We start from the raw sequence: 23,516 nt of genomic DNA, 5'->3' as shown, positions 1-23,516 counted from the left end.
GCAACGGTAGAAAAAAACCTGTGTGTCTGAAAACTGTAGGTACTGGTGGTACTTATAGATTTTTTTAAAGGGGTACTTTATTTAAAAAAAAGGTTGAGAAACATTGTTCTAAAGCATTCATGTCGTGTAAAAGAGATGAAGGGTGTTTTCCCTTGATTCTTTTATTGTAAATTTTACTCTGTACTAAATATAAATTATGGGCACACTCCCAACAATATGTCTCAAATCCTTGACAGCAAATAGTGGATTAATATACTGACTTTCCTGTACAGCCATTAAAAAAAAAAAAAGACAGTCTACTACATAGTCCAGTTTCCTATAAGCATTTGGCCTTGCGGATGGACATAAGAGGAGCTATTTATGTCCCTGTGAGAAAGGGGTTATGAGTTTCGCTTTGAGAGACAGACAGATGACAGAGCCATGAAATGAACCCAGCTGCTCCAAGAGACCTATCCCAGACCACTTGTACCCTCCCTCATGCCACACAAAGGGATCCATAGTGCTGTAGCAATCGAAAAAACCTTTTCTCTCTCTCTCACTCCATTCCAGGAATGCTCCCTGAACATCAGCGAGAGAGCCGCGTGTGTCAACAAACGGGAGCCCTGCTGTTGAAGCACATACTGGTGAAATGGAGGAAGAAAAAGCAGAGTTTACAGGCAAGTCGGAAGAGCTGGGGTTTCCCTAAAGCTCCACTGGGGAATTGGTACATCAGGCAGCTGTCACAGAGCCAGACCGCACCTCCTAGAGCAGGGATGGGCAATAACATGGCAGCAGTCACTGGCAAGCCACCGCTGTATTTACCTGCATGACGGCAGGTACCCGCGATCTCAGCTCCCATTGGCCATGGATCATTATTCCGGCCAAAGGGAGCAGAGGGCAGTAGCACGGAATGGGACACCACTTCCAGCAGCTCCCGTTGGTGGGAACGGTGATCCACGGCCAGCAGGAGCTGCAATTGCCAGTACCTATGGCTTTGCAGGTAAATATAGTGCTGGGGGCCCATCAGGAGCTAACACTAGCAGATCAGCCCACTCCTGTCCTAGAGAGGGCAGGTCAGAGGCAAAATTAAGTCCTGCCCACTCTTCCGCAGCAAGCCATAAGGGTAGAACATCCTTATGCATGACACAATGGCCAAGGTACAGCTGCATGCTGGGAAGGTCTTAGAAATTTTATGTTCCCATTCCCACACAGAGGCCAAGATGACCAAAGGTATTGATATATCTGGCTTGCGCTGTTCTGTGGGACTCAGGTGCCTAAATGCCTTTAGTGACCTAGGTCTGAGATTCTGCATGTGGAACGCCGACAGGTGGGATCGAACCTGCGACCTCTGGGACTTAGTACCAGAGCCTCTACTGCATGAGCCTCTACTGCATGAGACTGTTCCTGAATGAAGGGATTTTCCAGATCAGAGGAGGTCCCTTCCCTTATGGCCCCTCCTGAACTCTGCCCCCTGGCTAGAGCTCCAGCCCAACTTCACTGCTGCCTGGCCAGCTGTGGCTCCTCAGGCCAGAGATCTCTAGCCGCCACTGGCCCCACTGCTGCTGGGGCCAGAGGTACCTGGCTGTCACCGAGGCTGGAACTCCCCAGCCCCCTATTACTGCCCAGCTGCTGGGGCCAGAACTCGCCACTGTGCCACATCCCCCCCGGACACAGAGCTCCCAGCTGAGTCCCCCACCTCCACCCCTGCCCTACAGCCAGACCTCCCTACACCTATGGTCCAGGAGCATCTGTGGTCTTGCTGGACCTTGGATGTTGCCAGACCAGAGAGTCTCTGTTAAGGGAAGTACAACCTGTATTCTCTCTGTACGTGATCTCGGTGCCGCTGGACGGTACACTCTCCCCAGAAGGTGTGCGGTTCACACGTGGCCTACAAGATGACCCAATGCCATGAAGACAAAGGGCAGCTCTCGCTCTTCAGTTGCTAGTGACCACTCTCAGGGCTCTTTGTCTTTCATTGGCTGTTGTGATTGTCCCGTTACCAGGCTCTCATCGGCTTTAAAAAAAAAAGTCGGTGAACGTGACACTTGTAGGAGACTGAAAGAACCAGAAAGGCGCCCTCAAGCCGAGAGGACGCATTTGACCAAGTCATTTGACCTCCCATCATCTCCTGGTGGAGGCTCGGCTCGGGAGGTCATTTCGACTCTAAGGATAGAAAAATCAGTGGCATTGTGTGGTCAGTGGGGCTCCTGGGGCCCAAGAGGGTTCTGCGTGTGGCCCGTGAGACACGTTGTTTACTGTTCCCCATCCACTGGGTTGCCAGATTCTGCAGGTTTCAGTCCACGTGGGGCGTTCCCCCTCCGGATATTATTAAAGTGACATGCATACGGAGCAAGGGCATAGGAAGCATGGGGGAGGTCTAGGTTGGATATTAGGAAAAACTGTTTCCCTAGGAGGGTGGTGAAGCACTGGGATGGGTTCCCTAGGGAGGGGTGGAATCTCCATCCCTAGAGGTGTTTAAGTCCCGGCTTGACAAAGCCCTGGCTGGGATGATTTCATTGGGGTTGGTCCTGCTCTGGGCAGGGGACTGGACTCGCTGACTCCTGAAGTCTCTTCCAGCCCTGGGATTCTATGATTCTAAGCCAGGTGCATGCTGAATGCATACAACATTGTGAGAGCCATGCGCTCCCTCTGCAGCCAATCACGGTGCTGCTAAGGGTGAATTCCCCTCCCCCAAATTTTAGGTGCACAAATGCCCAGGAGGCCGTCTGGGTGAGGACAATTTTGCCACCCACCAAGATGGAGGACGGCCACTCCTGCAGCCCGCTCACTAGCCTAGCTTGCCCCTCACTCTATAATATCTTTGGCCTTATGGGAATGGGGGTGGCTAATGGGGGTGGTGACTGTGAGGGAATCCGCTGGGACGGCCTGGTCACTCATCAACGGTTCCCAAAGTACCTGAGAAGAGTCAGAAATGGCCATTCTAGATGCTGTGACTTTTCGACAGGAGGGAGGCCCCTGAGCCGTGGCGGCAGGCTCCATCACATGGCCACAGTGTGGCGTTTGCCTAGAGAATGGGCATGTAGGGAAGGACAGAGTCAGGGCCTGCTGTGACGCTGAGGGGATTTTATTCACCTTTGTTATGCTGCATGTGATTTCTACTCTCCTCTAGTCACCCCGTGCCTCAGTTTCTCGGGGCACTGCACCAGTACCTAGATGGGGGTGGGAATTTCAGATGTGACAACCTCCCACCTTTACACAGTGGCTGATGCCCTTTATAACTGGAGCCCAGGAGGGGGTGTGTGACCAGGTGATACCTTTTGCCAAGGAAGCAGGACAAAGGCCGGAGAGGGGGCCTGGAACTGGGTGGGTTTGGGGCACAGGAGGGGAGCGAGGGTCCTAGCTTGGGGGGCCCTCTCCCCAATATGGATTGTACTGGCTGCTTCTGGTTACTGCGCTGGTAAGTTAGTTCTATGCTGTGTCCCTGTCGACTAATAGACCTGTTCTACCTGCTGGCTGACAGTTGCATCTGGCTGTGGATGGGGGTGCAGGGCCTGGTGACGCCCCCACACCTGCTCTCCCAAAGTGCATGGCAAAACTCTGTCATGGAATAAGCCCCTCCTACAGGCTGGTCAGTTGATTTGCACGGGTGCATAATTGTGCATAATTTGCTTCAATCGTTTTTGTTTGTTTGCTCCCTAGGAATTGGTCCTCTCGTTAGTGATACCCCTCTTATTGTATCTGAATATAACGAGTGGTTGGTACATGCCACAGTTTTCAGTACCTTCCCACGACTTTGGGCGTGTCGATAAGATTCATGCTTCCAGCTATGGACTTCAGTATACTCCAGTGACACACACGACCAGACAAATAATGCAGCATGTGGCTTCGGATTCTTTTATGAAGGGTGCGTTCTTGCTTCACTTTATTATGCTGTTGTGCATTTTACATCTTGTGACGGGGTGAGGTTACAGGAGACCCTTTGGGGTGCCCCCTGGAAGTCTGACAAAGCCACTGCCACTCCCCTTCTTGTTCTCTGGGGCTACTCACCACCTGGGCCTGCTGAGCCAGCTTCCTGGTCTCTCCCAGCCAAGGCACAAAGCTGAGATGAATGCTCCTCTTACAAGCAGTGCAGACACTAAAATACTTCAGGTCCAAGGAAAATGAATTATTTAGGTAAGCCCCCTTTGACAATGAAAGGAGGAATGTACACACCAATTGCTCCCCAGCTAATAATTATTTACATTGGATCGGATAGAAAATAAAAGTGATTTTTATTAAGTACAAGCAGTAGGATTTAAGTGGCAATAAGTGAAAACAGGCTGAGCATAATAGGTTACAAATTCAAAATAACAGAATGCACTTAGCTAACTCACTGAAACCTCAGCGTACAAACTCATTACAAACTCCCCCCAAAACTGTTTCCTTTCCAGCAAAGCCTTCAAAACTAGGGCTGTCCCTCCCCCTAGGGTCTTGGTTTCCCTCCCTTGGATGTGCCAGCCAAAGACCAAAACACTCCTACTTTCCTATTGTTTTTAAAGATTCCCTTATTGCATGGGGAGTCACCGGGCCTGTCCCTACCAACCAGTACAGCCGGTCCCCAAGTTACGAATGGGTTACGGACCAAACACTTGGCCGTAACTCAAAATGTTCGTAAGTCGGACCCCATTGAGTTACATTGCAACTGCGCTGTTCGTAAGCGTAGGTCGCGTTCGTAACTCAGAAACCGCCTTTACAACCGCTTAATGGGAGGTTTGGTCATAAATGTGAATGGTTGTAAATCGACCGTTCGTAACTCGGGGACCGGCTGTACTAAGTCTTGAGGACAAAAGGCTATTTGCATAGGATTGCCTAGAGCAGTGATTCCCAACCTTTTTCCCCATGGAGGAAGCCCAAAAATAATTTTTCATATTCCGAGGAACCCTTGCCTATGAAAACATTTGCTTGGCCAGAAAAAGAAAGTTGACAACGGGGAGCGCAACTCAATTACTGCTAAATTATTGTCAAGAAAATTTATTTGTAAAGAGCTGTTTTATTTATATATGTGTGTGTGTGTGTGTGTGTGTGTGTGTGTGTGTGTGTGTGTGTCAGCTTATATTATAAGAAAAACAAATTTTATTTATTTAGTCCACGATTTCTAGCAGAACCCCTGATGATGGTCTGTGGAACCCCAGAGTTCCGCGGAATCCCAGTTGGGAAACACAGGCATAGACACTGCGGCTGCCTTCATTAACATATTTAAAACACATAAAATATTCCCTACTCTACATATCTAGTGTTACACACAAGAATGCTACATACGCCGAAATAAGATAAACAGATCTAGTGGATTAAGGCATGAAGATTGATAGGTTACATGAAGTAATTTGCTCAAAGCACCTTTGAGTTATGTATATTTATATCCATAAGTCAATTTCATGAAGCATGGGGGAGGGGTGAACCGTCACACATCTCCTATGTGTCGTGAGACTTTTTTAAATTTGTATTTTTGCTTGCACTTGAATACAGAATGAACCTTTCTAGTCCATCACCCTCAGGACCTGTCCAGTTCCAAACCTGAGAATTTTCTGGACCATGGGAAGTCCATATTGTCTAGCAGCATTACCAACACTTCCCCTGCTTACTGGTCTGTTAGAGGACAGTTAGGAGTACATTAGAACTAAATAACAGCACAGAACCCTGAAAGCCAGGACTGGTGGCTGTAAACAAACTATGTGGGACTGTAGGAAACTTGGCCACACCCATGAAAAGTGGACATCCAGCTAACTAACATCATTCTGGACGATGGATGTTTCCAGACGTGAAAGTTCTGGACTAGAGAGGTTTGACCTGCATTCGTTAGATATGAATCTCTAATGCTGGAAGATGCCACGGACAGTCCACCTGGGTGGTGCTAATGAATAGCAGGGGCCAGATTCTCGCTTGTGGCCATGCTTCACTCAGTGCAGAAGAGAGTATGTGGGAGTACCAGTTATGGTGCTCCAGTTCTGATGGCCAGTCTGCGTTGCTATTGACCTGGTGTTTTGTTGTGTGTTTTTAGAGAGCAGCCTTAGGGTTGCTCTTTCTTACTGCACTGGTGTAAGGCTGTCTATATTCATTTTTCGTAATATGTTGCCCCCCCACCCTGGCTTTCTCTTCTTCTGTTTTTAATCAGTTGCTCTATATTTTTCACTTCTCTCTTGGATGAAATGCTGTCTCAAAGTTCCAAACGCATACTTTTGACATGCACTTGACATTAGAAAAAAGTGTATCTGTGCTTCTCCAGTTTTATTGGTTTATGTTGCTCACCCTAAAAGTGATAAAGTCATGTGATGCTTTGGTAGATGGGAGTTATACACACATGCATTTATTTTTCTTAAAAATAACAGGTATACGTATTTTTGAAAAGACTGAAGAATCATCAGAGCTGGAAATAAATGATACGACATTTTTTAATCTTATAGAAGTTAACTTTAAGGATGATTTCTCTTATGAGTTATCCTCCCCGGATGATTCTACATTCCATTTACAAACGGACAACATGAACCATCATTCAGGTGATTTTTCCCATTTCACAGAAATAGCTGTGGATGTCAATATTTTTAATCTTTCAATCTAATCACAAAGTATATAGGTATAAGTGAAATTAAAATGTGTCTAGGTATAAAATTAGTGTTCAACCAACCAACTATTTTCTGATACTGATTCAAGTGTATGAGTAATCTATCTATTAGGAACAAATGGTTGGGTGACTTTGACCACCAGCATTTACAGAAGTAGACAACTTGGTCAAAGTTCCAACAGCCACTCAGAATACACAGGAATCGGTGGAGTCAACAGCCACTGCAGGTCCCGGGGCAAAATGGTGGGGGAGTCGCTCCACACCAACAAAAGGGGTGAGGCCGAGAGTGGAAGGGGTGGGGCCCCTTAGTGGTGCCCAGAATCACTGTGACCTGGTGCAGCAGGCCTCTTTGGTCCCCATCCCACCTGACCTCACCTCCCACCCCCATCTAGCAGGAACAGAGCTGTCTGGGACTCTGAATTTGGTCCCGTGAGAAATTCTGATATTGAAAGAAAATAAATACATAAATGCTGAAATTCCAACATTTCTCACAAAACAGAATTTGGGGGAGGAATTGTCTTGGCTCATTTGAAATGTTTTGTTTCCATTTAAACTTTCAAGAATTCTTTTCAGTTATTTCTTTTTGCAATGAATTTTTATTTTTAATTTAGAATAGAAAATAATTGGTGTTAAGACTTGATAAGTCCCCTTTTGCCTGGTCGTTGGCTTGCTCATTGATAATTTATGTTCTGACCAGGTTTGCGTCTGGGTTTAGCAATCCTGAATATCGTGACTGGTATAATATCAAATAGAAATAAAGTGACAAAAATATTTAGAGAGAAAGTCACTTCAATATGAAACCTCAAAATGTTCTTTCCACCTTATTGAAGCACTTTTCCACCCCCTCAATGATATTTTCTCAAAAAGGACACGTTTTCCCTGCAATGTTTTAAGTTGAACAAATAGATATTTTCTGCCTGAAAAAAAAATCACTTGGAAATTTTTTGACCAGTTCTACATAGGAACTGCCTCACAAGCCCAGTGTTCTGTAAGCCCTCTGGCAAGGGCAGCTGGTTGCACAATCTCTGCTCCTTTTACTCCTGATTGGCTTGGAGGAAGGTGAGCGGCATGACTTTTGCATGCCAGATCAACCTGCTTGATGGGCCAGATCCGGCCCGCAGAGAACCTTTTATCTGCCCCTGGGTTAGGGATACCATTCCGGCCTGTCTTGGCTAATAGCCATTGATGGATCTCTCCTCCATGAACTTATCTAGCTCTTTTTTGAACCCTGTTAAAGTTCTGAACTTTACAACATCCTCTGGCAAGGAGTTCCACAGGTTGACTGTGCATTGTGTGAAGAAATACTTCCTTCTGTTGCTAACTATTAATTTCATTTGATGACCCCTAGTTCTTGTGGTATGGGAAGGAGTAAATTACTCTTCTTTATTCGCTTTCTCCATACCACTCATGGTTTTTAGAGACCTCTATCATATCCCATCAGTCCACAACAAGGGAAAAGCTTTTTCACTATATGTACTCCACCTCCCCAACCCAAGGAAGTTCGGTTGCCAGAAGCATTCTTCCACTGACCGAGCGGTTTCTGTATCAAGGGTTAGGTCAGCATAACTACAGTTCTCAGCAGTGTGGGGGTTTTTGGGCTGCCATGCCCATAGTGTAGACGTGGTCTGGGACCTGCCAGTGTTGGGTATTGAAAGAGTACGGTGCTATCTTTACAACCTGGTCATACCTGAATGGATAGCTCCTAGCTTCACCCTGTCTTTTCCTGTTGTTACAGTGTTTTTCTGCCCATTGTGAGGGTGCTTTGGTAGTGTCTCTTAGTACCCTGTCCTCCTAGCTTCACTCTGTTGTTACAGTGTTTCCCTGCTTGTTGGAAGGGTGCTTTGGTAGAGTGTGTTCACACCAGCTGTTGCACTAGCACTCTTCCCAACCAAGGCATAATGTGCCCTGAAAAATCCATGAGATGGGAATGACACTCAGTCAAGTGGTGAAGTCCACTGAAGTCAATCGGGGGTTTTTGGCATTCGCTTCAGTAGGGTCAGGATTTCAGCCACAGAGTACAGTTTACCTGGGGGGGGGGGGGGGGGGAGGGACAGCAGGTGAAGGAATCCACATCCCACAGCTAAGCCTCTGTGTCACATATTCCCACGACCACCCCTCACCATGCTATTCTGCTTTCTTTTTTAACCTTTCCTAAAGAAAGCTGCTCTGATGCCATGGAGGAGGATTACGTCACTTGTGCCGTTATGACTGCGTTGGATTCAGGATTTGTTGCCCTGCAAGCAAACATCGACGCGGCCATCATTCAAGTAAGTAGTGCGGGGAGCTTGAAAGGCCGTTCCTGCGAGTGAGATTATCAGCCCCCTCAGCAAAGCAAATCAGTGGTGAAATTCTTGATGTGTAGATTGAGCTCTTAGAGACGTGAGATGTAGTCATGTCTGTAGAACGGGATGAAATTCATTCTAAGGAATAGCTGAGGGGTGGGCAAATACCGGCCGCAGGCCAGAACTGGTCCACCAGGGTTAGCCCCTGGTGAGCCTTGCACCTCCGCAGTTATAGGGACCACAGCTCCCATTGGCTATAGGTTGCCGTTTCCAGCCAATAGGAGCTGCAATTGCACCTGTACCTACGAAGGCACAGATAAATATAGTGGCACACCAAGGGCTAATAATAGCGATCCACCACTGTTGTATTGTATTGGCATTGGAAAAGGTTCAGAGGAAGGCAACAAAAAAGATTAGGGGTTTGGAACGGGTCCCATACGAAGAGAGATAAAAAAGGCTTGGACTTTTCAGCTTAGAAAAGAGGACAAAGGAGGACTATGACGGAGGTCTATAAAATCATGACCGATGTGGGAAAAGTGAATAAGGAAAATTATCTATTTATTTCCACAATATGGCTATGTCTACACTGCGAGTTTTTGTGGCAGAGAATATGCTAATGAGGGGCTCATTAGCATGAGTTGCGATGTCATTAGCATATTTTCTGCCGTTTCTTTTTGCACAAGGGGTTTTTGTGCAAAAGGAAACAGTGTAGCCACTTCTGTTTTGTGCAAACCTCCTGTTTTGACGAGATCCTTACGCCTGTCCTGGAGAGACTTAAGGATCTTGTGGAAAAAGGGAGGTTTGCACAAAACAGAAGCGGCTACACTGCTTCGTTTCATGCAAAACCGCCTTGCTCAAAAAGAAACGGCAGAAAATATGCTAATGACATAGCTACTCATGCTAATGAGTCCCTCATTAGCATATTTTCTGCCGCGAAAACTTGCAGTGTCGACAAAGCCTATAAGAACTAGGAGTTACCAGATGAAATTAATAGGCAGCAGGTTTAAAAAAAAACCAAAAGGACGTTTTTCTTCACTCAGTGCACAGTCAACCTGTGGAACTCCTTGCCAGATGATGTTGTGAAGACCAGGACTTGAACAGGGTTCAAAAAAGAGCTAGATAGATTCATGGAGGTTAGGTCCATCAGTGGCCATTAGCTAGGATGGGTAGGAATGGTGTCCCTAGCCTCTGTTTGTCTGGAAATGGATGACAGGAGAGGGATCATGTGATGATTACCTGTTGTGTTCCCTCCCTCTGGGGCATATGGTATTGGCCACTGTTAGCAGACAGGATACTGGTGTAAATGGATCTTTGGTCTGACCCAGTATGGCCATTTTTATGTTCATCCCTCAACTACCTGAAGCAATCTCAGAACCACTAGCAATTATCATTGAGAATTTGAGGAGGGCAGATATGGGTCCAGAGCAGTGGTTCCTCTTATTTTTCCATCTATGCAAATAATAAATGTTGTGATGCACACCACCACCAAATTTTGTGGTGCACCACCCATAGAAACACATGCTGCCAGCTGTGGGTGTTGTACTATTCAGCTGGGCAGCGTTTGAATCTCTGCTAGGCGGCTGCCCAGGTGGATTGAGAAGGGCAAATATTATAGCTGTCTTTAAAAAGTGGAACAGGGTGGAACCAGGCAATTATAAGACCAGTCAGTCTCATTTGGATGCCTGGAACAAATAATGAAACAGACAGTTTGTAAGCTCCTAAAGGACACTAGGGAAAGAAGTAATAGCCCACATCGATTGTCAGGAACAAATCACATCGCACCCACCCTGTTTCCATTCTTTGACAGTATTATAGACTTCATGGATGGGGGTGGGGAAGCGGGAAGCACTAGATGATATATCTTGATTTTAACAAGATTTTTGACACAGTGTCAATTGACATTTACCTAAAACAACCCTCGTGAAATATGGGCCTAGAGGAAATTACTCTTAGGGGGTGTAAATAACCGGATGAAAAAAATGCAGCAAATTAAGTTTTAAGTTAGATAACAGGAAAACCTTTCTCACTACAAGGATCACCACGCACTGGAAAAGGTTCCTGAGAGTGGAGATGAACGCTCCATCACTGGTGTTTTTTAGAAACAGGGTAGATTAAGGGTACGTCTACACTACATGGCTCCGTCGACGGAGCCATGTAGATTAGTTTATTGGGCAAAGGGAAATGAAGCAGCGATTTAAATAATCGCCGCTTCATTTAAATTTACATGGCTGCCGCGCTGAGCTGACAAACAGCTGATCAGCTGTTTGTCGGCTCAGCGCACTAGTCTGGACGCTCCCCTGCCGACATCAAAGCCCTTTGTCGGCAGCCCCAGTAAACCTCATCCCACGAGGAATAACAGGGCTGCCGACAAAAGGCTTTGATGTCGGCAGGGGAGCATCCAGACTAGCGCGCTGAGCCATGTAAATTTAAATGAAGCCACGATTATTTAAATCGCCGCTTCATTTCCCTTTGCCTACACCCCTCATCTCCATGGCTCTGTCGATGGAGCCATGTAGTCTAGACACAGCCTAACACTTGTCGGGGCGATCTAAATATATTGAATCCAGCCTCAACTTAGGAGGGTGGACTGGGTGACCCCCTGAGGTCCCTTTCTCTGTTTCAGAAATACTGAGCACACCAGACAGGGTGCCCATAGACCCCCCCCCCCCCCTGATTTGGTTCAAGTGCATAAATGCTGCAAAAGGAAAAGGGGCCCAGTGTGTAAGGTATTAGTTTGGAGTGCTGGAGTCCAGGTGGGATCCCCATGTCTGCCACAAGTTTCCTGTGTAATCTTGGGCAAGTCAGTTAGCCTTTAGGTGACTAAGTTTTCCATGTGTAAAATGGAGTGAATAGCACATCCCTAACCTCACAGAACATAAGAACGGCCACGCTGGGTCAGACCAAAGGTCCATCTAGCCCAGTCCCCTGTCTGCCAACAGTGACCAATGCCAGGTGCCCCAGAGGGCGTGAACCGAATGGGTAATGATCAAACAATCTCTCTCCTGCCATCCATCTCCACCCTCTGACAAACAGAAACTAAGAACACCATTCCTTACCCATCCTGGCTACAAGTCATTAATGGACTTAACCTCCGTGAATTTATCTAGTTCTCTTTTAAACCCTGTTATAGTTCTAGTCTTCACAACCTCCTCAGGCAAGGAGTTCCACAGATTGGCTATGTGAAGAAGAACTTCCTTTTATTTGTTTTAAACCTGCTGCTCATTAGTTTCATTTGGTGGCCCTTAGTTCTTATATTATGGAAAAAATAAATAACTTTTCCTTATTCACTTTCTCCACACCACTCATGATTTTATAGACCTCTATCCTATCCCCCCTTAGTCTCCTCTTTTCCAAGCTGAAAAGTCCCAGTCTCTTTAATCTCTCCTCAGATGGTACCCGTTCCAAACCCCTAATCATTTTTGTCGCCCTTCTCTGAACCTTTTCTAATGCCAGTGTATCTTTTTTGAGATCAGGAGACCACATCTGTACACAGTATTCAAGATGTGGGTGTACCATGGATTTATATAAGGGCAATAAGATATTCTCCGTCATATTCTCTATCCCTTTTTTAATGATTCCTATCGTCCTGTTTGCTTTTTTGACTGCTGCTACACACTGCATGGACGTCTTCAGAGAACTATCCACGATGACTCCAAGATATCTTTCCTGATTAGTTGTAGCTGAATTGGCCCCCATCATTTGTATGTATAGTTGGGGTTATTTTTTTCAGTGTGCATTACTTTACATTTATCCAGGATGAATGTGTTAAGAGACTTAGGCCAGGTCTACACTGCGCCAGAAATCCAACTTAAGATATGCAACACCAGCCACGAGAATTGCATAGCTGGAGTCAATGTACCTTAAACTGAATTTCCTGGGTAGCCCTCCTATGGGAGGTTGGGAGAAATTTTCCTGCCAAATTCCTACACTCCTTGTGATGCCGTGGATTACCAGGCTCAATGGGGGCCTCATCAGCATTTGATTTAGCAGGTCCTTATTAGACCCGCTAAATCAAACCCTGGAAGATCGATCGTTGGAGCATCTATCTCTGCATAAAAATAAACAAGGCGTTAGAGATGCCTGAACACTGTGATGAAGGCCCTATAAGTATCTACAATAAATAGATCATGTCTGAGTGCACTATGATGATTTGCTGCAACGTGAATGCATTTGCACCCCAGCTACGTTTGTTAAATATTCATTGTATTTATCTAGCACTTAACATTTTAAAACCAGTGTGCAGATATTCAATTCGTATAGCACCCCAGTGAGGCTCGTTACTCCCTTCCTGTTGAGAGATCTCGTGATCAGAATTAAAATTCAGGACTGCCTGTTTTCCAAACCCATGCAGGCCTCACTGCCCCTCCGCAGTTACAGTCTGGCTGGAGAAGTTGTCATGTCTCCCATGCTGCATAGTCAACATTGACTGACTCTGGAAAGTTGTCACCTGCTCCTAACTCTGTGTTCCCTTGCCAGTATACAGCATGTGAGGCCATCAATCTGCCTCAGCTTCCCAAAAGCCCACCACAGAGCAAGCCACTGCATGTAGGCACACTTGCATTTGCATGAAGCCCTGGCATCTTTTTGAAATCTAGTATAACTTCCCCATAATTGGACTATCTTGGTGTGTAGCACCATGTTCATAATAATACTTACCTCTTGCATGGCACTTTTCATCAGTAGATCTTAAAGTGGTTTACAGAGAAGCTCACTACCAGTAGGCCCAGTGTTTTTTTTGTATTTTTTTTAAAAGTGCCAGTGCTCCAAGGAAAAAGTTGAGGAAAAAAAAAAACCCCACAGTGGTGGGCCCAGCATTGCCCTTTTAAGAGCTACGTCTCCTTTAAGATGGCCATTTTCATTACAGAGATGCCAGTACTGTCACACACACACACACACACAAAAAAGCACTGAGTAGGCCCATTTTACAGATGGGGAAACTGAGAGGTTAAATGACTTCCCCAAGCTCCCCACGAGGCTGAATCGCCCTCTAATGTTCTGTCTGTCCACCCAGCCACACCATCTCAACATTAAAGCCATTTACCACTGGAAATCATACTCCAAAGGCAGACTTGCCAAGAAAAATATCCCAATGTTACCACCAGCCCTCCCATTATAACGCGTTGCTCCTCCTGTGTCGAAATGAAACAAACTTTTTTTTGGGTTAGGGGCTTCTGACCCACAGAAAAATAAGTCAGGGGCCGCACACAAGTGAAAAGCAAAAAAACCCAACAAAAACCTCAAAAATCCTCTCTAACATGACTCCTCATTCCCATCACACACCAGAGCGGTGGGGGGCCCAAGCTAGTAGATTGTGTTTCAGCCCCATGGGGGGAATGGCAAGGGGGCAGGCCTTGAGCTCCCAAATGCAGGGGGGGGAACCTCACGCCTCAGGAGCCAGATCCAGACAAGCCAGTGGCCACATCTGGCCTCTGGGCCTTAGGTTCCCCACACCTGGTTTAATGCTTGCAAGAAAATGCCGGCCGTTTGCGCATGCATGCAGGCCCACCACCCCCGCCCTATGCCGAGAGGCTAGATTGAAAATATTTGCTGCTTTGGAAAAAAGCAAGAAATGTGGTGGTGGGGGAGGAGTTTTGCTGGGGACTGGAATTATTTCCACTTGGTGCTTCCCATCCTCTCTTACAGCTGCAGCATCAGGGTCTGCAGTGCAGGATGGCAGCTCCAGCCTCAGTGAGTGCTTGTGTCAGGAGTGAATTATGTTGCCCTTTCCTTCCTGCTAATGGAGAAGTTCGCCGTGCATAGTGTGAGAGCGCTCTCACCGCCGAGAGACACAGACACGCTGTCCCTAGCAATCGGTGGACTGGCCGAAGGAATCTGACCGGCTCCCTGTTTTGTATTTCAGCTGGCATCCAACCACACGGTGATAGAAGAGCTGCGCTCAGTCACGGCCGTTCAGATGGAGTCTGCCCCGTTCCGTATTAGCCAACGTGTCAGCTATGACTTTTTGGTGGTGTGCGCTGCCATGGCGTTCTCTCCACTCATCTACTTCATGTCCCTCAATGTGGCAAAAGATAGGAAGAAGTTAAAGGAGCTCATGAGGATGATGGGGCTCCAGGATGTAGCGTTCTGGTGTGTGAGATGCCTGCTTACATATCTAGGGCAGATAAATCAACTGGGGGATTAATATCTCTAATTAATGCAGCCATGTGTTTAAAGTAAATTGTTAGAAGATGGGAAATTCTGCTGGGTGAGCAAGATGAGTCCTCTCCATTTGCAAAACCCAAGAATGTAAATTAAGCCCGCGTTTACCAGGTTGCCAAAGGAAGGTTGCTAAATATAAGCAGTGCCTCCGTATCACCAGTTAGAGGCACCATGCGTGAGAGTCAGTTGAAGGAATTGAATCAAACTGAGAATCTGTCATGTGTCATGGCCTAGATGACTTGTTGCTTGTTTTTTGTCTACTATCCAGGCATAGCAGGCCATCCACAGCTCATAATGCAGAACTGGGTCTTAATAGAAAGACTTTCAGAGGAACTCCAATAGAACCGGTCTAAAAAAAAAAATTCATGGACTCTCTCTGTCACCACCAGCCCACTATTTTCCCAGTTGTTTCCTACTAGCACACTTTTGGGATTCAAACCATTTCAACCTGCTCTAACTTGGTCATTGAAGCCAATGTGGGTCCGTTGTAGCCAATATAGCTCAGGCTGATTTCTTTTTTGCTACGGAATGGTCCATGTCATACTGCTCTATGATGAGGTGTATGAATCTTTCAGTGCCCGCTTGTGCGTGCCCTGAGGCATTCCTGCTCTCAAACCCAATAGTGTCCCATGGAGGACAATGGCCAAACCTTGTGTCCATTTACTGGGAGACCAGTGCTTAGGAGATGGATCTCCCAGGGTTTGATTTAGCAGGTCTAGAAAGGACCTGCTAAATTGACTGCTGATCCTGCCCCTGTTGACTCTGGTACTCCATTGGGTTGCAAGGAGTCAGGAAAATCAACCTGAGCGTTTCTCCCGTCGACCTCCTACAGTGGGGACACTGGAAATTCAACAGAAAGTATGTTGACTCCGGCTACGCTATTCACGTAACTGGAGTTGCATATCTTAGGTCAACTTTCTCCCCTATTGTAGACCTGGCCCCAATCAGAGTTTAGTGCCAGTTGAAGCAAACACTTCCAGCTAGGAGCTAATTTTACAGATTCGGCATACTATTTAAAGTTAGCAGTTTACAGTGAGGATGGATTAAAGCCCTGCTTCGTTCATGATAGTGTGGAAATTGCAGATTCTGCAATCTTATGCTTCCACTATATAATTTTTATGTTAATTAGCTGACTTGGCATAGTCCACACAACTTTGCATACATTATGAGTATGCAATTACTACTGTGCTAACATTGAATGCCTGTACAATGCAAAAGCGGCGAGGAGACCTGTGGCACCTTATAGGCTAACCAAAGTGTTGGAGCATAAGCTTTCGTGGGCAAAGATCCACTTTGTCAGATGCATGTAGTGGAAATTTCCAGGGGCAGGTATAAATATGCAGGCCAGAATCAGGCCGGAGATGACAAGGTGGATCCAGTCAGGGAGGAAGAGGCCCACTTCTAGTAGCTGATCTGGAGGTGTGAATACCAAGAGAGGAGAAGCTGTTTTTGTAGTTAGTGAGCCATTCAAGGTCTTTGTTTAATCCTGAGTTGATTGTATCAAACTTGCAGATGAACTGTAGCTCAGCAGTTTCTCTTTGAAATCTGGTCCTGAAGTTTTTTTGCTGCAGGATGGCTACCTTTAAATCTGCATTTGTGTGTCCAGGGAAATTGACACACAATTTCCTCCAGGTTTTTGTATGTTGCCATTCCTAATATCTGATTTGTATCCATTGATTCTTTTACGTAGGGACTGTCCAGTTTGGCCGATGTATATAGCAGCGGGGCATTGTTGGCACATGATGGCGCATATTACGTTAGTAGATGTGCAGGAGAATGAACCAGTGACAGTATGGCTGATTTGGTTAGGTCCTGTGATGGTGTTGCTGGTGTATATATGTGGGCAGAGTTGGCACTGAGGTTTGTTGCATGGATTGGTTCCTGAGTTTTCAAGTTTTATCCACAATCCAAGCTGTAATTTTTGAAGACCTTTCCACAATTTAAGTAGGGTCTTACTCATAAGTGAGTGAGCCATAAAGTACACACACTGACCTCACATCAGGAAAAGGAAATGTATAATATAGCTTCTTGTGTAATTTGGAGCTTACTATTTGAAAAATAGTCTGGGAGGAAGACATAGCTAAGGACTTTTGCCAACTGGTGACAAACTCTGCTCTAAATCCCAACATGAAAATGGTGATTTGTGCTCCAGCCTTGAACCTCTGGCAATTGTTTTCTCTCACCTTTGGGTCTCTCTCCCATCCACAAGTTCCTAGTTACAATTGTATAACTGTTTGGGAGGAGCCCAAGCAATTTTGTAAATCTTTACTGTACAAAAGCCAGGGATACTATTGTAGCCATTAGGAAAATGAACTTCACAAACTTTGCTTAGAGAAACATTATGCAACAGTTCTTAAATTGATGTCTAAAACAAATATGTTTATGGGAAAGCATCCAGCCTGAAAATAAATTAAGCCAATGGATTTCAGGTTTATTCTCAGTCAAGCCAGTTTTTCCACTCTGTAAGTCCTGGAAGAAATGTAGGAATTCTTGGTAAGGAATAATAACCACAGTGAGAATGGACATTTTGCCCAGGTTATCTTTCCTGCTTTTCAATCTTCCTATAATCATCTCAGATAAGACTCTTGTTAGTAAACAGAGGATGATGGAACCAAATGAAATTAATAGGCCTCAGGTTTCAAACAAACCAAAGGAAGTATTTCTTCACACAAAGCACAGTTAACCTATGGAACTCCTTGCCAGAGGATGTTGTGAAGGCCAGGACTTTAACAGGGTTCAAAAAAGAACTAGCTACATTCAGGATAGCTCCATCAATGGCTGTAAGCCAAGAAGGGTAGGAATGGTGTCCCTAGTCTCTGTCAGAAGCTCGGAATGGATCAGTTGATGATTCCCTGTTCTGTTCACTCCCTCTAGGACACCTGGCATTGGCCACTGTTGGCAGGCAGGATACCGGGTTAGATGGACCTTTGGTCTGATCCAGTATGGCCATTTTTATGACGTTGATGGATGCATGCTGATTCGTGTCATTTCAGGATTTGTATTTTACATTCTCCCCTCTGATGGGCAAACTAAAGATTGTCCATATCTCACATTCTTAGGGTTGAGTCTGGATTGTCTCCTAACAACATCTAAAAATCAGCGCTTAGTGGCGTGTGTTGTCTATCTGAACTTGGTATATGACCAAGGCCTTTGCTTAGAACTTAGGAAAGCTGGGTTCTATTCTCTACTCTTCTACAGACAGTATGACCTTTCTCAAGCTGAGTAAATGCTGGACCTCAGTTCCCCATCTGTGAATTGGGGATAATTGTTCAACTATACCTCCCATAGGTGTTTTGAGGACAAATCTATTGAAGCCAATGTGACAGTTTGAGCACCACTAATGATAATGCCATCTTGAGAGTTAGTTATTATTAATTTGTTGTTTGTCAACAATGTTGCACTTTCTATTTAGATTCTTTTATCTCCTTTATCTTTATAGCATTTGAGCATCTTCCAGTCATGCATTAAGCAACAGGACTAACTTTTGTCATCTGTGATTCATTCTTTTCCACAGTACAGCTTTTATTTAAAAAAAAAAATCTCCTTTTTTTCCCCTGGGGATTGTGTGTATATGTGATTTTGCAGTGTCAACTGCGGTTAAAAAAAAATCCATGGTGAGATTTTTTTTTAAGCCCTTACCTATGTTACTACTATAACAAGGGAGATCATTAAGACTGAAAGCGTTTTTTTTAAATTTCTTTTTTATTCTCTCTTGCTCCTTTTTGCAGGACAGTCAGCTCTCACAATAAAATGAGACAGGTTTCTTTCTGGTGTTTTGTGTTCTGATTCCCATGCACTATCTCAGGCTATGTCTAGAGTGTAGGCTTGGTGTGCAAGAAGCTTTTATTGGAAGAGATCTTCCACAAAAACTTTTTGTGCAAGAGTGCATCCACACTGCAAAAGGCATACTTCCTCAAAGAATGAGGAATACCTACGCCAGAAAACCCCCTCTGTTCTTTCGATTTTTTGTGTGTGCAATTACGCACTTGAGGTGTGGACGCTTCACAAGTTATTTCGGAAAAATGGTAGTTTTTCCAAAAAACCTCTATAATGTAGATATAGCCTCGGTGTGGTGATTGTTTTGCCAACGCTGCCTGGGAACAGCTCAAGGAAGCCTAATTCATGTTTAGTTGCAAAAAAAATGTTTTCTATTCCTATCCTAGCATGAAATTCTGCTTTTTTTATTAAAATGTAAATGATAAGCAAATGATAAATGGGCAGTATCCATATAAAACATTATGGCGAGGTGTTTTGTCAAAGAAATACCAGTTATTATATCACAGTACAGGCTTCTCTTCCCCCTATTTTTAACAGATTATTGCATGTCCTCACATCCATATCTAAACCAGAAAAGTAATGTAGTGTATTTTGATTTTAGGTTCTCCTGGGGTTTGCTGTATGCAGGTTATATTTTAATTGTGACCATTCTACTTACACTTATCATGAAATCAGATGAATTTATTTACCAGACCAGCCATTCTGTGATGTTCTTCCTGTTTTATCTCTACGGTCTCTCTTTGGTAAGTTTTAGTTTTCAGAAGAAGCACAGCTGCTTCCATTGGTCTGGATTTAAGAGTCCTTGGTTTGGCTACAAACCAAACTTTCTGAGTAGCAGGGCAGAAAGGTCTGTTATGGGCCTGGAGTGTTTAGACAGCCTCTGTACAGATCCTAAATAGAATCCCATTTACAAGTGCATTCTGGGTCAAAATTTGCTGGGTTCAGTTGATTTTCTCAGTGCATTTTCAGTTGCAAATTACATTCCTCACATAATTCAGGGCAAGCTTAGCCAAGACCAAACCAGACAGGAATTTACTTCCACAGTTCAGAGAATGATCCAATGACCCTCGTCTGGGATCTCTCCACTCAACCAGACTTCATTTACCTTGACTAATTAACGCTAATGAGAATTCTGTACTGCAGTATTAGCTTCTCTGCTGGTGTCTCTTAGAGCTGAGGTTTCTTTTTATGGTCCTGTTAAACAAAAACTGGTTTTAAGACTTTGAGCCAAATTCAGACCTATCCAGAGATGCTATTCCGGCTAAAGTGTCTGGAAGATGCCAGGCCTGGTTTAGCCTTTGCATGTTAGACAGACTCAAGTTATCAAGCCATTGAAGGATACTTTGGGCCAGCTGATGACCACAACCATTAAAGCTTTGCTTCAGTGAAAGCAGCATGCCAGTCACCCTAAAACAAGGGTTGGTTCTGTCATTTTTATATCTGATGGTTTGAACTTAAAAAGTTAATTGATTCTGCAAACTAAAAATACTGGTCAATTCATGAACAAGGCAGGATACTTCCAAAATTGGAAGCATTCATGGTCAGGCCGTCCCGTCATAAGATAAGACCTTTAAGACATACCTCAGAGCAGGTTGTTACCTTATGATTATAGCTTCTCCTACACTTGTTCAGTAAAGTTCTCATGGATGGAACACATTGTTAGTTTCAATAACTCGTTTGTCAGACCCATCCTTCTAAGTGCCCTGTCATGAGATGTTAAAGGAGCTATGGAATGCCAACAGTTTTGTGACATGTTGAACCTCTCTAGTCCAGCACTCTCTGGTCAGGCAACTTCCATGGTCCAGCATGATTTTAGTTATCCAGATGTCCACTTCTCATTGACTTGGTCAAGTTTCCCACAATTCAATGAAGTTTGTGTACAGCTCCCAGTCCTGGCTCTCAGTGTTCTGTCTGTTATTTTGTTCTAAGGTTATGTCTACACTACATGGCTCTGTCGACGGAGCCATGTAGATAAGGTTTGTAGACATAGCAAAATGAAGTGGTGATTTAAATAATCGCTGCTTCTTTTACATCAAAATGGCTGCCGTGCTGTGCCAATCAGTTGTTTGTCAGCTCGGCGTGGTAGTCTGGACGCGCCGTAGTCGACATCAAAAGCTTTTGTCGACCGCCCCAGTAAACCTCATTCCACAAGGCGTAAGGGGGCAGTCGACCAAGGCTTTTGATGTTGACTCTGGAGCATCCAGACTACCACGCTGAGTTGACAAACAGCTGATCGGCACAGTGCGGCAGCCATTTTGATGTAAATTAAGTGGTGATTATTTAAATTGCCGCTTCATTTTGCTATGTCTACAAATCTCATCTACATGGCTCCGTCAACGGAGCCATGTAGTGTAGACATACCCTAATTTACCCCTAAATGTCTTCCAAGAACCCAGTTAGCAAGGGAAGTGTTGGTAATGCTGGTAGACTTTTTTGACCTCCTGTGGTTCGGCACATTCTCTGGTTCGGCACCAGTCAGGTCCCGAGGGTGCCGGACAAGCGAGGTTCAACCTAAGACTATATTGTGATTCACTGAGAAATTGATACTAACTTGCCTTTGGTGTCTTTCAGATGTCACTTGCTTTCTTGCTAAGTACATTGTTGAAGAAACCTAAGCTCACTGGCATAGTTGGGTTCCTCTTCACCCTTTCCTTCGGAAGTCTGGGCCTTGCTGTATTGTATGACCAGGTTCCTGAACCTTTGAAATGGGCTTTAGGTCTCTTCTGTCCTTTTGCCTTCACAGCTGGATTTGTGCGGGTATGATACAGAATAACTTCCTTCCTGTGCATCATTCATTGAGGAAAGAATGAAATAATTATCTGTCAAATAGTGATAGAAATGTAGTCGTGTTAGTCTGGGGTAGCTGAAGCAAAATGCAGGACAATGTAGCACTTTAAAGACTAACAAGATGGTTTATTAGATGATGAGCTTTTGTGGGCCAGACCCACTTCCTCAGATCAAATAGTGGAAGAAAATAGTCACAACCATATACAGGCAGTCCCCGACTTATGTCGGATCCGCAGTTACGAACGGGGCTGCCCCAGAGTACACGGACTGTGGGACCTCGCGGTCCTGCCGCCCGTGTACTCTGGGGCTTTGCTCTGCGTCTCCCTGGTCTGTCATTCATGTTAAAATTCGACACTCTCCGGGAAGGAATGAACAAACACTCAAACTATCTTACCCATTACCAAGATAGCTTCCCCAATTATCACCTCTAATACCATTAGCTCACAGACATCCCACTCTCCCCACCTCTAATATCATCAATTCACAGACACTTACCTTCCTTCCTTCCCCCCCCCCCGCATCCCCCTCCTGTTCTGAAATGTGATTTGTCCTTTTCATATGTGTTCATTTTTTTTAATTGTATCCTTTGGTATATATGGTTGTGACTATTTTCTTCCACTATTTGATCTGAGGAAGTGGGTCTGGCCCACGAAAGCTCATCATCTAATAAACCATCTTGTTAGTCTTTAAAGTGCTACATTGTCCTGCATTATCTGTCAAGGCGTTCTGACTCATTGACTCTTCCGAAAAGCAGTCAGTGAAGGATAGTTCATGATAACACCCTTTTCCTAATGAAAGGCTTGGAATCTTTCAAGTCTAGTAATAGACCCTCAAACTCGTTGGTTTCACCTCACCTGCCCCATAAAATTTCATCATCTCCTGGCCTTCATGGCCCTGCATAATGTAATTGCTCCCTACCCTTTGGTTCTCATCCCTTTTTGCCTCAGCCTCTGTATTCCACTGTGACAGGGTGGACTAGGCCCAAAGTCTCCTACTGCACCCCTCCCCAGGGAGGAGAGCAGAAAAGAAGTCCTCCAAGTAGACTAGAGTGGCTGCTTCTCCAGCAGCCCATCAGGGCCCAGAAGGCTGATATAAAAGAAGCTCCAGTTTCTTGCTGGAGCTTGACCCAGGCAGACCTAAGGGCTGACTGGCAGGACAGCTGCATTTCAGACAGCTCTGAGTGAGAGCCCGGATCTGGTCAGAACCCAGGTCCAGTGGCTGAAGACTAGCCTGTAACAGACAACACCATCTTGTAGAACCCTGGACTGGGTGCATTGAGAACTTGACCCCAAAGCCCCGAGAAAAAGGGCTGGACAGAGCAGCTTCCCAGGGACGTAGCCCAGGGAATAAGCAATAGGCTGCAGTAATACTCAGCAGGCTACTTCTACTTATAGGGTCCCTGGGCTGGGACCCAGAGGAGTGGGCAGGCCTGGGTTCCCCCCAACACCCAGCAGCCACAACCAGGGGTAAGAAAAAGCCTGGTCCCAGGCCACTGACCAGAAAGCCTTTTACAACACCCCCAGCCTCCCAGAGAACAGCCGGGCAGAGACATTGCAGATATGCCCTTGGACACAAAGGGTTGCTCACGAGAAGTTGAGCCCCTTCACATCTACCCAAGCTGTCCACTTAAACAAGTCCCAGTTGTATCCCCCTTGAGCGTCTTCCACCTCATCGGCTGCACTAACATCTATTCCTGTTCTTTCCCTTGCACATGGCTGCATTATTCCAGATTGTACATTTAGAAGACAATGTGAAAGGGGTGGATTTTTCTGACTTTTTGGAAGACTCCTACCCAATGTTGGCCCTTTATTTCCTGTTGGCTTTTGATGCGCTTCTCTATTTGACACTAGCCATCTACTTTGACAAAGTCTTGCCTGGTAAGGACGAATCTTATTACAATTTACATGAATGTAAGTGCTTCCGTGCTTTCCTGTTCTCTTAAACTATCTTCTGCAAATAACATGGTTGGACTG

At 45.2% G+C, this 23,516-nt stretch overlaps 1 protein-coding gene across 4 annotated transcripts in view; it reads left to right on the top strand.

The window, feature by feature from the left end:
- Positions 1 to 23,516, top strand: part of LOC102462448 (ABC-type organic anion transporter ABCA8-like) — an 85,589-nt gene that overhangs the window by 3,670 nt on the left and 58,403 nt on the right. For all 4 annotated transcript variants that reach the window (XM_075903995.1, XM_075903993.1, XM_075903994.1 and 1 more), the window contains 8 exons: positions 550 to 656; positions 3,640 to 3,844; positions 6,306 to 6,473; positions 8,696 to 8,805; positions 14,681 to 14,907; positions 19,358 to 19,499; positions 21,328 to 21,513; positions 23,273 to 23,420. In XM_075903995.1, the coding sequence (XP_075760110.1) occupies positions 552 to 656; positions 3,640 to 3,844; positions 6,306 to 6,473; positions 8,696 to 8,805; positions 14,681 to 14,907; positions 19,358 to 19,499; positions 21,328 to 21,513; positions 23,273 to 23,420 (1,291 nt within the window). In that variant the 5' untranslated portion in view covers positions 550 to 551. The remainder of the gene's footprint in view (positions 1 to 549; positions 657 to 3,639; positions 3,845 to 6,305; positions 6,474 to 8,695; positions 8,806 to 14,680; positions 14,908 to 19,357; positions 19,500 to 21,327; positions 21,514 to 23,272; positions 23,421 to 23,516) is intronic.

Source organism: Pelodiscus sinensis, chromosome 20 (genome assembly GCF_049634645.1).
Source record: "Pelodiscus sinensis isolate JC-2024 chromosome 20, ASM4963464v1, whole genome shotgun sequence".
Lineage (NCBI taxonomy): Eukaryota > Metazoa > Chordata > Testudines > Trionychidae > Pelodiscus > Pelodiscus sinensis.
Note: the sequence above shows the minus strand (reverse complement) of the source record. Positions and strands in the feature narration are given on the sequence as shown.